Raw genomic sequence first — 17,504 nt, 5'->3', positions numbered from 1 at the left:
TACCGCCTGGTCTCATCATGTCGCAGAGATCCTTGACATGTGGGCCCTTTCCCTCCTAGGCACTGTACACTTTGTTTCCAAATACGTACATAAGGTCTATGATCTTCCCAGAACGTAATAGACATATTTCACACCCACACACAACATCGTGTGAAGTGACTGTATTCATGTTTAATGCTTTGCAAAGTAGACAGAATAATAACAGTTTTTTTAACAACCGTTTCATAAAATTATGCTCATTTTAACTTCATCACGAAATTTATTTTCGTTGTTACTGGATACAGGATTGTGTCATGAAATTACAGCACTACGCATCTATTGAGTTTCAGGGTTTGGGTAACCGGGGGATCCTTTCTTTTGTTGCCCAAGATACGATTTAAGTATGATTCTCTTAAGAACGAACCCAGATCTCTAGGAGCGAAAGTAAAACAACAGTTATCTGTTCTGGAACATTTGCTTTTCCCACCGAACATTGCGGTGTTGTTGTTAACACGTCTGCTTTGTTGCCCTGATCCAGACGCTCCGGATTCGACAGAGGTTGGAGCTTTCTTTCCATCTAATCATTCGCCAATAACTTTCCGTTCAGTGATTTATAATCTGTGCAGTTAGCACAGCGTCGTTAAATGAAACTAGAAGTAAACATTGTGTCTTTCCTTCGTTTATATGGTGTGAATAGGGCAGTCTTTCTGGTTTGATTGTACGTAGACTGGTGTTTTCAGACGGTCTGTACATTTGTGGGTGCTGGTATGCCTGGGTTTCAGAAGAGTTGTCGCCGGCAGGTTGCCGAGAGGGTATTGGCCATAGGCTGCGATTTCCTTCGAATTCTGGTCACCAGCTTATGTGTAAACAAAAGCCTGCATGTGTAGTGTTGGCATTTCTCACAACGAACTTCGCTCCGCTGTACTGAGCAGTTTGTTTATTCGCAGTTTAACTAATGTTTGATTTCTTTTGTTTCAGGTAAGTGCAGGTATCCACGGGGTTTCATCAAAGGTAAATAGTTCTCCAGACACTTATAGGTGTCATACCATATGGGAAAGTGGCTCCGGCTGCATTAACCCATAGGAAAAAGTCCAAGGCTTTCATATGGAAAGAGACTGGGCGGAACCCAGAGCCAGTCTGGACATACCGGCGTCACCAGGAATCGAAATTCGGGCTTATATCCTGTAGCCAAGCACTTTCTGATTGAACTGTCCCGGCTCGCATGAGGGACTGAGGAAGAACAGGAAATCTCAGCGAGGACCTCTCAAGTAGGAAGCAGGAGTGTCACTGTAGTTCTCACGAATTCCGTGTGTTTGTTCATTTGTCGATGTTTTGTCTGACATTGTGTCTTATTACACGCACTTGGATGAGTGTGATTGACGAGTAGGAAGGTACATGGCAGGAAGCGGCCGTTGCCCATTTTAAGGTATCTTCACTACGTCAGACGCTTTACCACTGTGGCAGTGTGCATCCAAAGTAACTTCTTTAATTCATGCAGTGTCGTGAACAGATGATTAACTGCTGCTTCCCGGATTGCTAATTGCATAACGACGCTCTTTGAACAGTAGAACTTATGTGACGTCGATTAGTACGAAAGGTGATCATTGAACAACGGATATATATATATATATATATATATATATATATATATATATATCCGATCCCACAAACCAGGTACCCTTTCCTTCTGACTATACACAGAGGCGGCCTCCCTGGTGATAAATGCCATCTGAAGGGATTCACACAAAAGGTACCCTTGCCTTCTCCCTAATGACAGAGACAGAGCCACCCTCCGAAATGTCATTACATATTTCTTATCTAGGCAATAACCATGACAGCTCTCCATAAAGAGTTGGTATGTTCAACTCAGACAGAACGTGTGCAGGTGCAGGTATGCAGGTAAGTGTCGACGTCACAGAGCAAGAATGAGGCAAGTACCATTGCTGTGTTTGCCGCGTTAATAGAAACCTCCTTCAGGGAAATTATCTGGCACTTGTGCAATGTTGGTAACAAAGAAATTAACTTCGTTGCATAAAGAAGGGTAGGGATAAGCCAAGTACAGCACTACCTTAACACTAAATGGAGGTTCGTGGTTTGATTCACAGTTCCCACTGACTGGGCCATAAGACAATTCGGAGGGGGCATTTGCATCGCCCATTATTGGAATCAAACACCGCAACCGGAGTTGAGCTGCAGATCACAAGTCTGAATGGTGGTACACGGTGGTACAAGACCAATTTTTGGTGCACACATGAATCTGAAGAAGAAAATGAGTAATTTAAAGAAAATAGGAGTACGACGTAAATGTTCAAGATAAGGAGAAGACGAAGACGCGAATGAAGGAAGAATAGAAGGAGAAAAGGAAGAAGTAAATATGAGGAGAAATAAATGAGGATAAGAAGTAGAAGGGAAATAAATAAATGTAAAAAATAGAAGAAAGAGACGTAACATTTCAAGAACAATTTTCTTCAGCTGACATTCATGTGGCTTTTGATTTGTGTTATTTCTGGTTTTTTATGCCGGCCACAGTTCAAAACCTCACATCGCATGTTGATGCAGCGCGCTCAGGCGTGCGGTTTCCATTCGAAGGCTTGCTTAATATGGCTGGCTGTCTTGTCAATCTGCCTTCAAAACATTCGAAGCCGACTGCTTCTTTGTCATTCTCTGCTGTTAGGTGTTCGATAAACCTGCAGGAACTGAATATGTGGCAGGAAACTAAATAACCTGACTCCATGGCACAGGTGATTTCAGTCCAATTTACATTTTTGAAACCAAATTTTCTAAGATATATTTTAATATTATTCCTCTATTTACGTGTCGTTCTTTCCTTCAGATTTTTAGCCAAAAATGTTATTTACATTTCTTATTTCACCACATGGTTTACACAATGAAGAGAGATGTTACTAAGCACCACAGACCCTTATGGTCTCGGTTAATTTGATTTTTGGTAACTTCAATAAAATAAATGAGTCCCCCATCTCTCAACATGTGAAGCTAACGTTTCGTGTATTTTCAGCAGTTCAAATTATGTTACCGTGAAACTTTTTCATAATATAAGGTTTATTTGAATAAGACCCAGCACTCCACCGTACTTCTTTAGGAAATCGAAACTTTTACCCTTGAACCGAAAGCGGTTTGCCATTGTCAGTTGCTCATTTTATTTCGATAAGCTAAGGGTGGGCCTCTCAGCCGCTCGGGACGCAGAGGCTAAAAAAATCCTTTGTCCCTCCCGGGCACTGAACCCTAGTTCCCCAGTCTGTAGTCAAGATACTGCACTGACAGCCACTCCGGCTCATGTGGTTTTAAAATAGGAGCAGAATTTTTCTCTTTGCCACAATTGTGCGTAGGTCCCTCACCTGTAGGTATCAATAATCCTTCCCGGCAGGTAAAGGTGGCCAGAGCGTGAAGCTCCATCTAGTCGGCCAGGGGCGTATTTAGTGGGGGCCACCTTGAAATAGCTGGAACATGAAAAGTGCTGAAGATGACTCCCTTCTGGGATGTCGCGCTGTGTAGTTTCATAGAAATTGAACGCCTCTAAAATGTCGGCCAGTTTCTGCGAGACTACGCGGCGCAATATCCAGAAGACAGCCATCTTCTTATTCGCTTCTTTTACTTTGTTTAGAAAATAGACTGCGTGATGATTTGGCTATCAGATTAGGTGATAGGCGAATGTGTCTGGTAAATAGCTATTGGTACGCTACTGGACTGGATGGACTGCCCAAAGTAGAGGCCTGAGTCACTCTGAATAACACATTACCATTGAGATGGTATGCCCGTGCCTAATTGTCCACCAACACTCAGAAATAGATTGTTCTTGTTCCCAAGGTTGCAACGGCCCGTAGGGCACTTACCTGATGGAGGGGTTACCGCGTCTGCTGGTATAGGAGACCAGTGCAGGAAACCTGTTTTAACAAATCTCGACTCTTACAGACTGAAAGCCGATTGCTACTACTGTTCAGAAAACATAAAACTGCACCAGAGTCAGAACTTGTTTAATAATGACACTGTAATAGTGATGCCATTGTGTATAGTTATTCTGCTAGACCAGGTTTCAGACTAGCTAGACTACCGATCACCTGAAGACAGATGCAGACCCAACTTCCGAAACGTGGTTTAAAAATTCTCTAGACGATGGACAAGTCTAACATAATGGTTATATACGATGTAATAGTAGCTCATCATTCGTGTCTTTATTCTTCACGGATTAGGTCGTCTGGTCTACCAGATTGAGAATTCAGAACAGTCGCAGGCCGTACGTCACATGCCGCTGTGTTATTTATACCCTTCAACTAGTTTCATAAATAATATGTATGAGCTAGATGAAGCATCTACTACGAACTGAATACATGCTCATAAATTTTCTTCTGTACACCTGAAGGAGGAGAATGCTATGCAGACCTAGGTGGTATTAGGAAGATAATATTAGAATGGGTCTGTGTATAAATGTGTTAACTCAATTAAATTTGCTGAAGATAGGATCCAGTGGTGAGGTTTTGTGATCACGGTCATGAAGCTTTAATTGTTTGCCTGTACAGCGTCTCGAGACTATCACGCTGGACCTTGTATAGTGTCACGTGGCCTGTACCATGAGATGTAGTAATACTACTCTGTTTAGAGGTCGTCGGAGATAAATGACAAACATACCACTGAATCAGACGACTCATTAAATTGCTTTGCACATGTGGGATCTACAATGGCTATATATTCAAAAATACTCGTCGTGTCCAAACAATACAAATTTTAAGGTATTTTAAAATTGGAATGTAATATTTTATCATTTTCAGGAACGTGGCTGCAGTGAAGAGATCGAATTATTAGTTGTGCGCCTTAGATATCCTGCCCAGCATTCGTAACTGCTAAATGAAATATTAAATGTTAAATGGTATAAATAACTAACTGAATGTAGATTAACTAACGTAGTTGGCCAAGTGTGGTGGTTACCATCGTTCCTTAGAATTTTTTTTAACCACCTACAAGACTATGTACGAGTAATCCAAAAGACAATAGTCGACATGTACAGCACCGTGAGAACCTCAGATCTCAGACGCAAGTAAAGGTTTATACTCTTGAAGACTGCTGTCTTCTGGGTTGTTACGCCGTGTGGGCTGGTAGAAATTTATCGACGTTTCAGAGGTCCTTGCTGCATCCATCATCAGGGCGATGATTGTTTATACTCTTCATAATAGATTATTAAGGCGATGAAAGCAAGGGCGCTGAGATGGGCGGGGCATGTAGGAGGGATGAGAAATGCATACAAAATTCAGTTGGAAAACCGTGAGGGAGAGACCATTTGGGAGACCTAGGCATAGGTGAGGGGGTCATATTAAAATAGGTGGTAGAATGTGAGGGTATGGACTGGATTTGACAGGCTCACGATATTTTCTTGTGAACACGGCAATGTGTTCCATTAAATGTGAGGAACGTCTTGGCCACTTCAGCGGCTATCACGTCATCAAGGACTGTGCTCCGAGTAGGTAATGAAATGCAGAATAACGTGTTCTATCAAACTCTTCTTAACTTATGTTGCAGACGGAACTAATCACTAATTGAAACTAATGATAAAACATTTGGTGCGGGGGATGAGACATATAATGTGGATGGGACCGCCTCCTGTTCACACTCCTCACACACACACCCAACATTTCCGGACACAGACCGTGACCATCCCTGTAGCACATTCGATGTTTGAGTTTGGAGCTTACCTGGACTGACTGAAGCTCCTTTTGTCCCTTATTCCGTGTAAAATGGTACGTCATAAACACGGCTATGCTGCATCTAGCATAAACCCTTTCTGTTTTATAGATTTAGCTTACTCTTCCAAACAGAAACAAGTTAGGAAATGGTGACATTTCAGGTTTTTGTGGTGGTATGAACATTCTGTCTTCTAGGATGTCGCGCCTTGTAGTCTGGTAGAAGTTTACTGACGTTTCAGAGACAGTTCAGTCAGGGTTGTCTGTCCTCCGTATGATATATCCCGAATACAAGTCAGTTTATTCGTTCAGCTTGGTCTGTGTTGTAGTTTAATGGCGCACACAAATGGTCAGAATATAACGTCGAATGATAGGATTAATGAATAACGAATAGCAGAGGATATGGAAGGAAGCGATCGTGGCCTAGAACGTCTCGTTAAATAATCAGTGAAACAATATTATCATGTTATTGCACTCTGTGTACCTATTCATTTGAAAAGCGTCGTTAAATGCCCTAATAATCAATCAGTAATAATTATATTATTTAACGTTATGTGACCTCTGCAGTTAAAAAGAGTGTGGACATTAACTAACCAAACATCCAATCAGTAATAATAATCTCAGAGCTCACTATGAGGATTGTAAAGGCAGTTTTCGCCGAAACGAAGGTAGAAACAAAATTCGATTATTACGAAGAGAATGGGAGGCTAGGTAAAAGAAGGAGAGAAAGCAAGAATTCGCCAGTGTGTGATCCGTGAATTTCCAGGGTAACGGCCTATGATGGATTTTGTGTCTAAACCTGTTTATCTGTGACACTAAAGCAATCTTTATAGGATGAAGTATTGCTTCTAAGCAGAGACGTTAGTCAAGCGAAGATGGGTTTTCTTGATGGTTCAAGCAGTTAGCATATAACAGGACCACACATCTAATTATCATGTGAATGGAAGTAGGTTATTCACAGTTGCCAACTTAGGAACAGTCATGTGCAAATGCTATAAGAAGATGATATACTTTGGATCATTCTTCATAGATGGTTTAATGAAGCTGTATCTCCTCCTGGTCAAAGACTGCAATGTTTTTGTGGAACCCAAAGATTTGTTGTTGACAAAGGCTGGCTATTGACTCTAGCCTGAGTCACTTGAATCAAGTTGTCATTTTCAACCTGTATTTCTAAGGTCAGTTTTATTTGTATTCCCACATCTATGCCTGTGTCTCCCAAGCAGGTTCTCTCCATCCATTTTTTAATATGAATTCTATACTACAAGTTCATTATTTATTCCATGCATCATCTATGACATGCCCATCAAGTCCTTAATGTAATCACTGTAATGATATTAGGTTTGGAATGTGAATTATAAAACTCTCTGTCATGCAGTTATCTCCATAAATTTGATGCTTCATTTCTCTTGATTGAAAATATTTTGTCAAAGGATCTGTTGAAATCTGAGGCCATCTCTGTCAGTTTGTAACATGCTGTTATTTTTAAAGTGATAAGTGGATAGCCTTACATAGTCCAAGGTGCCTTTTTGTCTGCAGTGCCAAGTAAGTGCATGTACCCATAATTACAGCATGGCAGCCAGGAATTTAAAAATTCAGAAAATAAACTGCTATGTCTGTATCTGCAATAAATGGCCATCAAGACCAATGAGATAAACAAAATAGCAAATAAAACATTTGGAAAATGTGTCCTCCACTTTTGCACGCTTCTCATCTCTGGTAGTGGGACTGGGGAAGGAAGGGTTATGTATTTACATTACTATACAAAAGTGGTTCTGAACCCATGGTCTGCAAGCATACATGCAGCCCTGCAGTGTGTTTTGTGTGTTCTATATATATTTTTTATAATATGCAAACTATGTCAATCTATATGATGAAAAATATTTTGCTGATATCAAGGAAGAGCAATCAATGTAGGCTATAGCTTAATAAAGTACATCTCAAATTAAGAACTAGGATGTGTGTTACTGAAGCATACATGTGAATCACTATGAGAGACATTGCGCTTGATATTGAATCATTACTAAAGGAAAACCAGAATCAGATGTAACTTTTGACTGATTTTGTTAGTGAAAAATTTAGTGTTATTTGTACTTGTTTATGATTGTTCAGTAATAACATTTTTAATACATTGACTAGAAGTTTCAATAAATTGTTCTCGCTTATAATCTTTTGACCCTCTCATTGAAAGTGAGTGTGACTTTGATCCCTGGTTTGGTAAAGGTTGAGAACCTTTACATTAGAACTCAGCTTGCATTATGAAGTATTGCATGTACAAATGAAAAAGAATCATTATAGTTTAAAGATCAGAAGTTTTGTAAGATTTGAGGTTTTCACAGCGGTGAATATGAATGATGTTAACCAACGTTTCAGAGGTCATACTGCCTCCATCATCAGGGCAGTATGACTCTGAAACGTTGGTTAACATCGACCAGACTACACAGCGCAACAACCCAGAAGATAGAAATCATCATCAGAAGTTTTATTTGGACAAAAGAAAAGTGAATTTACCTTTGAACTTTGTATGATGACATTATTTTAAAAATGTCTGCTTTAATTATGGTATTTTGTAAGTATGCATAAAATAACATATAAGTTGCACAAAATATTTAATTATTACAATAGATGTGTCAGTGTGACCTGATATGTGATATTTATATTTTGACTTCTTATAACCATTTTTCTGGTAGTTGGAGTGATATTATAATCTACAGGGAGAAATCTTTCAGAACTTTGTAATGTACCACAGCAGTGACATATGCATTTAACATTTCCCATTCTGCAAACAATTTACGTATATCCCTTCACATTGATCCTTTCTGAATGTTTTTGGCATTATTGGTGAAAACAAACCAGTCCTGCCATCTGTTGACATTATAAGCTCAGCAGCAGCAGTTTATAGCAAAGTTACCATAAAAATATAAAACAAAAGAATGTCTTTCTCCTGAAAATCTAGCATGGAAAGGGCTAAGATTTGTTGTGTATTATTTTGTCCTTTTGTTTCTGTTATAGGAAGCTCGGGTTGGACCTGGTACCCCGTGTTGGTGCCCATATGGTTGATCCAGACACAATGAGTGTAGTTGAATTGTATCATGTGGTGAGTTTGTGCATAAATATTTGAGTTATAATGAATTTTTATTGATTGGTTGAGAGACTAGGTCTGTGTGCTGTGAAATCTGATGATTCATAACTGCTGGAGCAAGTATCCACTATTGTATCCTTCCTTTAATCAGCTTCTGAAAAAATAACTGCAACACTTCTTCCATGTCTTTAGAGATATGTAATTTATTACCTGTACCAACCTGAAAGCTCTTTTTGACCGTCTGCTTGGTCATCTTAATCTGCTTCGTACCCTGAATGTTTATAACTCTTTCTTATCATTGGCTACCTATCTTAGCCAATTATTTTAATATGGTTTTTCCATCTCTTCCTGTATGCTGTAGTCTCTGAAACTAGTTTTAACCTAAAGTTTCTCCTGTTTTTTCACTGTTCTTTTTTTATCTCTGTATTTTTATCAAAGAATCTTGATGTTTTTATTTATATCTGAATTTGCATATTTGTTCTGTAGGCTTGTTGTCTAATACAGTCTAATTCTTCTCTGTAAACATTTTTTATTTTCTGCATGACATTAAAAAAAAGGCAACTTTCATTGTGGCTTTTCAGCAATATATATTATACTTTGCCATGAAATTCAATAATAGAGGAAATCTGGCACAGAAAGGGTGAAAGACATATTCTATCAGTAAACATTCATAACAAGCTGTTGCATTGTTAATTTTTAAAAAAATTCCTATTTGTGTTTTGTCCATTCTGTTACTGTCTTCAACATATAACCTGAATATTTTGGTCAAGGGAAGGTTAACAGAAATGAATATATTTTGGCATTTCATTTGTAGGAAAATGTAAGTCACTAATCATGAAAAGATTCCATCCATTTTCATTCCCGAACATGTTTTTGAAACATTAGTTAAAATACGTGCCCCTACTTTGGAGTGGGCAAGGTGTTCAGAACTGTTACCATTGGTTTCCTTTTTCTTTACAGCATGTGCAAAGTGCAGAAAACTCACAAGGGGCCTCAGTGAGTATAACAACACTTTAATACATAAAATAGCAGTCTGACATTTAGTGTTAACAATTATGCACGTCCCATGTACATCAGTGTGAAGTTGTGTAACAAAAGTGGGAAGGTGTACTTGAATGCAATGTACATATTTTTCAGTTATGTCATTTGTAATTTACATTCCACCGTGGTCTTCTGTACGTATTTCTGTATACAAATCTACTGTGACAGAATGCTAAAAATTCATATCTCAGAGCAACATACAAGTCAACTGTTGATAGTTAGTTAGTTAATGTTGTGCCTGAGATGTTTTGTTTAGTGGCACTATGGTCTGAATCTGGTATTTAAGATCAATGAAAAAAATATACTATGCTATCTCCCAACAGTTAAATCTATTAATGATTTCTCAGCAATAGAACTAATATGTTATTACAGAAATATATTAACAGGAGAAGGTTTCTAAATAAGAAAGTCATTATGGGAAAGGTTAAAATAAAGAAAATGTGAGAAATGATTAGGAAATTACATAATGGATTATGTCCAGAATATATCCCAATAATAAAAGATCTGTGATAAATCCAGGTCACTGTTCTTGATTCTTATTTGTGTTTTCTTGCAGGCACGAGGCACAATGAAGCGTAAGGAAGCGAGAAAAGTCCACACACACCATCTGTATTTCTGCATGCGAGACTTTGGGCACCATATTGGAGAAGACACAGAAATGTACTTCTCATTGTATGATACTAAGAAAGCCAAATATATAAGGTAAATTCATTGTTTCACATTATGAAAAAACATGTTTGTAACAATTTTAGTGGGGCATAATTCAATTCAATTAATTTATTTACGTGTTTGCCAACAGCAAGAAGCCAATAACAGGCAAACACTGATAATACATACAATAATAATGAAATAATAATGAAAAATAGTACACAAACAGATTAACTAAACTTATACATGTACAGTATTAAATATAACTGCCAAGTACAGGCAAACCCAAAATAGAAACAATATTAGCACAAAGCAAAATAAATGAAGAAATATAAATAAAAACAAATAATCCACCTAGGGAACACTAATATAATTGTAAAACGTTAAAGAAATATAAAAAACAGATAACGAAGCTAGATTATCTATCAAGACAACCTATCTAGATCATTTCCCTTATTGAGAACGTGCCCTCAAGGGAGACAATGTTTATGCTAAATATGTCCAAAGATTTACATACGTCGTTTGCAGCGATGACGCACCTGGCTGAAGGACTATGTCTTAGTGCACTGCTCACACTAAAAGTAGAAAATTCTCTTATTTGTCTCGCCGGCACCCGTAAACCAACAGCGTCCATAATGGAATGGCAGTTTATTTTGCCCTTAAAGACATTAACAAGAAATAACTCATCAAGATGTCGTCGTCTGGAATAAAGTGTTCTAAAATTTAAAGTAGATAGGATCAATTCATATTTGCGTGGGATATTAAACTGGAAAAATCGATAATTGCACAAACTGGCAAATTTTCTTTGAATATTTTATAATTTATTAGAATCTGTCTGTGTAAGATTATTCCAAACGACCGAGGCATACTCAAGCTTTGACCTAATTAAAGCATTATATAAAGCAACAAGGCTGTCTAAAGAGGAAAAATTATAAGTAATAAAACGAATAACATTGTACCATATAAGTCATACATGTTACATAATTCATCAGTTATTGTCTTCAAGCTAAAGTTTTCCCATTGTTTAATTTTACAAAAATAGTACCATGATAAAATCTGAACAATTTCTAAACATGTGTCCCCATATAGACCTTTCATAACCTCTGACGTATTCCAGAAATTTTGTGTACGGAGTGGCTCATGTTGTTTCCACATCCACTTTGTTGGTACTGTTTATGGTAAGGGATTTGTGAGATACCAAAATAGCCAGTTAGGTATGCAATGGTGTGATGTTTACACTGAGTTTCATAGTGATTGATCAACCAGTGTCTTTATATTGATGTCATCATTTTTATTGTGGGTGCTGTAGACATGAGCTATAAAACTTTGTTGGATGTTTTTTACTGCACTGACTGCCGCTTTATATAAATGCCTAAATACATTTTTTGAATATATTTTAATAAGTACAAAGTACATAAAAATATTTTAAAAATTTGCTGTAGCCATTGATGAATGCTATGTGTTACACGTATTTTGTTAACTTAAAGAAAATCAGTAGGTGGAAAGTTTGTTTCATGATCTGTTTGTGGTACGATGTACATAAAACTAATATTTTTTATCTGGAAAAATCCAGGCAAAATTTACACATTTATATTAATTTGTTACAAGCTATATAAATTATCCTTATCCATAAATATAATGCTGTTACAGTGAACGTTTTCTAGTCAGGATATCCAAGGAGGGTTTCTCCAACTATGTTGAGAAGCTGCACAGCAACTGTACTATTTTTACAGTAAGTTCACTCACCTCTTATGTTCAGTGGTAACTTGTGTAGATATGATTGTATATAAAAAGTGTATTCTATTTTCTTATCTCTTTGACTGTCTTGGCACATATTTCTATATCTGTGCATGGTATCTCCCTAGTCTCATGATGCAACTGGCTGTTGAATTAAAAAATGTTCTACATCACATTGGCAAAATAAATCCAGCAATTGATTTTGACATCTTTTAGCAGCATTTTAATCTGCTACTTTAAAAGTTTTTGCCTACAACATCCTAATTTTTTTTCTTAGTACATCATGTGCATCTGCAGTTTTCTGAATTTATATTTATCTAAGTGTGTTGCATAATACAGAGCAGAATCTAATAAAGTTTGGTTTTGACCAACAAACGTTTTATTATAACCTGAGAGAAACACAATCTGAAGTACAAATAGTAATTGTGATGTAGCCATAACTTTTTTAACCTGAACCTGGAAGGGTCACATGGTTAGGGAGAAACCTGACAGTAAAAGGATTAAGTCATCTTTAAGTATTTATCTTGAGTAAGCAATAAGTTATGATAAGAGTTATTGATGTTTGCCTAAGTTTCTGCTAGTAGTACCTGAAGGTTCAACCAACCAAAATTAAAGCTTGCAATTGAATAAATTCCACTCCATATATTTCCCACTGTTACAGTCTACCACACTTAAGATCCATTTCAGTATTATTTTCTCATGTCCTTCTCAGTATCCCACTTAGGGGGAGTTTATAATTTCAAGGTCTTATTGCCTCTTAGAATTATGGGGATGTTATTACACATCTTAGAAGTCTTTTCAGGCAGTCAGCTACTTTAATACAGAGAATACATCTTTAGGAAATGATGTGATGAGTGGCATAAAAGAACAACATATAGACTTTATAGAGCTCAGGAAAGCAGCCACCAACCCAACCCTTGCCCAGTTCAATGGTGCTTAGCCTCGATATGACTGTGAATGATGATGAGCAGTCTCCCCATCTCAATAATGACCTAGCTGGATGTTACTTAACTTGGGATATGAATTGTTGTAGCATGGTTATAACAGTACTTCATAATAGCTTGAGAGTGTAATTTTTGGGAACTTACATATGCTGCTGTGTCCACTGAGACAATATGTTGCAGGACCTAGGTAATGCAGATCTCACCTGTGATATGTGGCTGGTGGCTCACGTGATGAGGATGGGCCGCATGTTGTATTCTGACTCATCCAAGAAGTCATCAGGTTCATCCAGTCACTCAGTTCCAGCGCATCAGCTGTTTAAACGGCCACATGGATGTGCAGTACTCAACATTAATGACATTCTTTTAAACAAGGACTTACTTCCAGGGGGCTCTAATGATGAGCGAGAGTTTACATTTAAAGTTTATCAAGGAGAGGAGAAAGACTTCCATCAGCTTCATGAGTTGATTATCAAAAAGCAGAGCAACAAATATAATCCTCTCTCAGGGCAGCCAAATTATGGTGAGTGCAACTTGACATAAGCTGACGAGTGATGGGTGGAAATTCTAATTCTTTTGAACATGCATTTGTGCTAGGTTTAGCACTATAATAAATTTAAAGTTAACCTTTATTGGCTATGCATCATGGCTAATGTGCAGTCCAGCTAGCCATGCATTGCAGTAGCGTACCACTGAACCATTATCCTTGGAGTCAAAATTCCAGCTGGCAGTCCCATAGTTTGGGGGTTCAAATCCCCTGTTTGTTTATGATAAATGTTAAAATACCATTGAATATTAGTTACTTATGCTCCTAGGACCAGTCTTTGTGCTCTCACTAGCCTTAGATGTTAACTATCTTAATCTTGTTAGGTGGAGCAGAAATCTCTCAGCTTGAAACCACGTAAGAAAGAAACCTTATTTTATGTATCTGTAGTATTGGTAATGAAATGTAGGGTTGGCAGTCCCACTTTGAGAAATCATAAAATACCAAATTAAATTTAAATCTATTGAGTTGTTTTCAAGTAAAACATGTTAATTAACACAGACATTATCTTTCAGTTATATACTTCATGTCCAGAATAAAATAAATTCTTAAGTAGATACTCATTTAACTGCTGTCCTATAATTTTATTTTTATATGAACAAGTATGCATGCTATCACTGTCTTTGACTTTTGTTTAAAGTGAATTTACTTTGAGCATACAATAGAGTTATGTCTGCAGTCAGAACATCCTCACTCTTTGGGTGTATCAGAACTGACCTCATTACTTGTTTCAGGTATTGTCATCTCACTGAAAGTTCTTCACGGAGAGCTGCTTCAGGTCCGAGAGGAGAATCCTTTGATATTTAAGAACATTTCCCTTACAAAGAAACTTGGTTTCTCTGATGTCATTATGCCTGGTGATGTAAGGTCAGTTTCTCTAGTACCACAATAGTTTTATGCTAGTATAATTTAGATTTTTTTTTCTTCATAACTATCATTCATTGAAGTTACTACCAGGGTGGATCATCCCTCTTTCGACACTCTTTTTATGTACGCTGCCCTATTTTGTATTGCATATCATTTTAATTGTTGATTCCCTTAAAGGAATCCTCTTGTCATCCATGTGTAACAAATGCTTCGTGCTTAGTCATATATATTTCATTTCCTCATTTTATTTTATGTTATATATTTTTCAGGAATGATCTGTACCTGACTTTGGAGAAAGGAGAGTTTGAACGTGGTGGAAAATCTACTGGGAAGAACATAGAAGTGACAATCCTAGTTTTAGATTCAGAAGGAAAGGTGTTGGAGGTCAGTATAGTATTTTTTCCATATGCTCACGATTGAGTCATGTTATATTGTTGGTTTTTGTAGTCGCCAGTTTTGTATTTAGAATGCTTATACTGAGTCTGTTGGTACTGGTGGTCACAAATGGACCTGTTGCATCATTCCTGATGGTAATGAGTCTGGTGATAGATAAGTATGGAATGGGGGATTGATGACTGGCAGGGGAAAACTCAAATACTTCAGAAAGATCTGAACCAATATTACTTTGTCCACCTACAAATCGAGACTGCCCTGAGATTGAAGCTGGGCCTCCACAGTGAGAAGCCAGCAGACTGCCTAAGTTATGACATGGCCATTTTAATCTGTAACATACATAATTTTGTTTTTTTAGGACACCAATACTGTCACCTGCAGATTGTAGCTAGTTTGCCATCTGTTACAAACATATTGAAGTGTGAAGATAGCTGTTTTCTGGGTTATAGTATTATGTAGTGTGGTATAACTTTACCAACATTTCATGGGTCCTTACTGGCAGCAAGATGGCCTTCTTTGTAATCACCACTGTGAGAACCTCAGATATATTTTTTGCAAGTCTAGCAGACTCCAGTGAAGAGTAGGTTATTATTAGTGAGCATTCAAAATGTTAACTTGTGTCAATATTACAATAATAACATGACACTTTTAAAATAAATGCTGAAATTTCCATACAGAACATGTATATACTTAGTAAGATTTGAGGTTTTCACAGTGGTGAGTATGAAGATTTCTGTCTTTTGGGTTGTTGCGCTGTATAGTCTGGTCGATGTAAACATTGACCAGACTAAACCACTACTACCACCAAGATCTGCACCAGTGGCGGCTCCAGGTGGGCTCGCGCCCGGACCTTTCTGTGCACACCACCGCCCCCTCCTACTCACCGGGGCTTCAGCGTAACGCCGCAACAACCCAGAAGACAGATATCTTCATATATACTTATATGTAGATATGGTGTGAATTAACAATAATTTTCTTAATATAATAACATTCTATGGTAATTTTTAAAATTAAGAAGAAAAACTCATCATACAGGCATGAGTATGCTGCACACAGTGAAGGAGGGGAAGGGGAACTTAGATATTTTTGAACTTTGGTATTGCACCTATGTTTGGCATCACTTTCTTTAAATAAAATGCCATAGTAGTACCACAGCACTCAGAAAAGCTGCCCAGGACTTTCTTGGTTGCAGGCTATAGTAAGGCTGCAGTTACTCTTGCAGTGGAATATTCCTTCAGTCTGCTAACATCCCACATAGAATTTACTGTATTGTCGCTATTTAACCTCTTTATGTTTATATGTAACCATCTACTTTTCTCCTCCAGAACTGTCTGTGGGGAGCTTCAGGCATGGATGGGACTAATGAATACCAGTCAATGATTGTGTACCATCACAACTCTCCTTGGTGGTCCGAAACAATCAGACTGGCTGTTCCAATAGACAAGTTCTATGGCTCTCACATTCGCTTGGAGTACAGGCATTGCTCAAGTAAGTACTACTGTGAAATATGACAGGCATGGAACAGTGTGGCACATATATGTTACTTTCATTATGAAATACCTCAAAATTTTGGTTTATAAACAATACTTTCCTAATCTGATATTTAACTAACACTTAACAGTATTCAGATCAGGAAAGTATTACTTGTAAACCAAAATGAACAGTTTTGGTTTTTAGATATCTTCATAACAAGTTGAAGTTTTTTTTTATAATTAATTATATATGTATATTCTTAAAGAGATACTGTATGGACATTTATGACATTTATTATATGTGACCACTACTGGGAAATTATTTGTTTCAGCTCGTGATAAAACAGATAACAAGAAGCTGTTTGGCTTCTCGTTTGCTCGGCTGATGGAGGCTGGAGGAGCAACACTAAGGGATGGAACACATGAGCTTTATATTTACAAGTGTGAGGACAGAGTGAGGCTGGAATCTAGTTCCTATCTCCAATTGCCAAGCAGCGCAAGGGATACTAGTGTTCATATCTCTTCTGCATCCACCCTTGCTGGAGCATTTAGTCGGAGTTCAAAAGAATCTGTCTATGTACACACACTCCTCTGTTCAACAAAACTTACCCAGAATGGTAAGCCATTCCAACTCTGAATTCACATGAGCATTTCATTCTGGAATATTTTTTAAAGTGTCACAATCACTATTTAGTTAGTTTATTGACTAGGCTGGATGATCAGGGTTCAGTTCCCAGCAGGGCAGCAGTTTACTTTTCAACAGAATGTCCAGGACTCTTTCCTAAGCTGGCTTATGAAGCTTTTCACTTCCATCTAGTGCTGAGGTTAAGAATGCATGGAGAGAGATCTCCAGTCCCCAGTACATCTAGAAGGCATGGTATTTGGTTAAGAACTAGGGACATTTTTAACCTTAAGCCATCTTAATCTTGTCTGTCCATCCATAAACACCCTTTTTGGTATTTGTGTCCACTCCCTCCCTCTTGCAAGGGGAATAAATGCCTGAGTGTTCATGAATTTATTTCTTTACCAGCTGGTTAGCAGTCAACTTCTAAATGGCAACCTAGCACCATGCAGTTAGTTATTCAGACAAAAGCTTTTATACTATGACTTTTA

At 37.7% G+C, this 17,504-nt stretch overlaps 1 protein-coding gene across 5 annotated transcripts in view; it reads left to right on the top strand.

Moving 5' to 3' along the window:
- spg (dedicator of cytokinesis spg) overlaps positions 1-17,504 on the top strand; it is a 115,273-nt gene that overhangs the window by 70,036 nt on the left and 27,733 nt on the right. For 3 of the 5 annotated variants that reach the window (XM_022069437.2, XM_022069436.2, XM_087352206.1), the window contains exons 7-15: positions 8,679-8,763; positions 9,709-9,744; positions 10,346-10,491; positions 12,088-12,169; positions 13,299-13,638; positions 14,394-14,526; positions 14,796-14,910; positions 16,245-16,407; positions 16,724-17,008. In XM_022069437.2, coding sequence (XP_021925129.1) covers positions 8,679-8,763; positions 9,709-9,744; positions 10,346-10,491; positions 12,088-12,169; positions 13,299-13,638; positions 14,394-14,526; positions 14,796-14,910; positions 16,245-16,407; positions 16,724-17,008 — 1,385 coding nt within the window. Of the gene's footprint in view, positions 1-5,883; positions 6,437-6,486; positions 6,845-8,678; positions 8,764-9,708; positions 9,745-10,345; positions 10,492-12,087; positions 12,170-13,298; positions 13,639-14,393; positions 14,527-14,795; positions 14,911-16,244; positions 16,408-16,723; positions 17,009-17,504 lie in introns of those variants that run through there. The other 2 variants (XM_022069439.2, XM_022069438.2) reach the window with 2 other exon arrangements.

Source organism: Zootermopsis nevadensis, unplaced genomic scaffold (assembly GCF_977971745.1).
Source record: "Zootermopsis nevadensis isolate Lab colony 2312 unplaced genomic scaffold, Znev_1.0 Znev_ptg000020l, whole genome shotgun sequence".
NCBI classification, from domain to species: Eukaryota; Metazoa; Arthropoda; class Insecta; order Blattodea; family Termopsidae; genus Zootermopsis; species Zootermopsis nevadensis.
The sequence above is the reverse complement of the archived record's forward strand: the minus strand, read 5'-3'. Positions and strand labels throughout refer to the sequence as shown.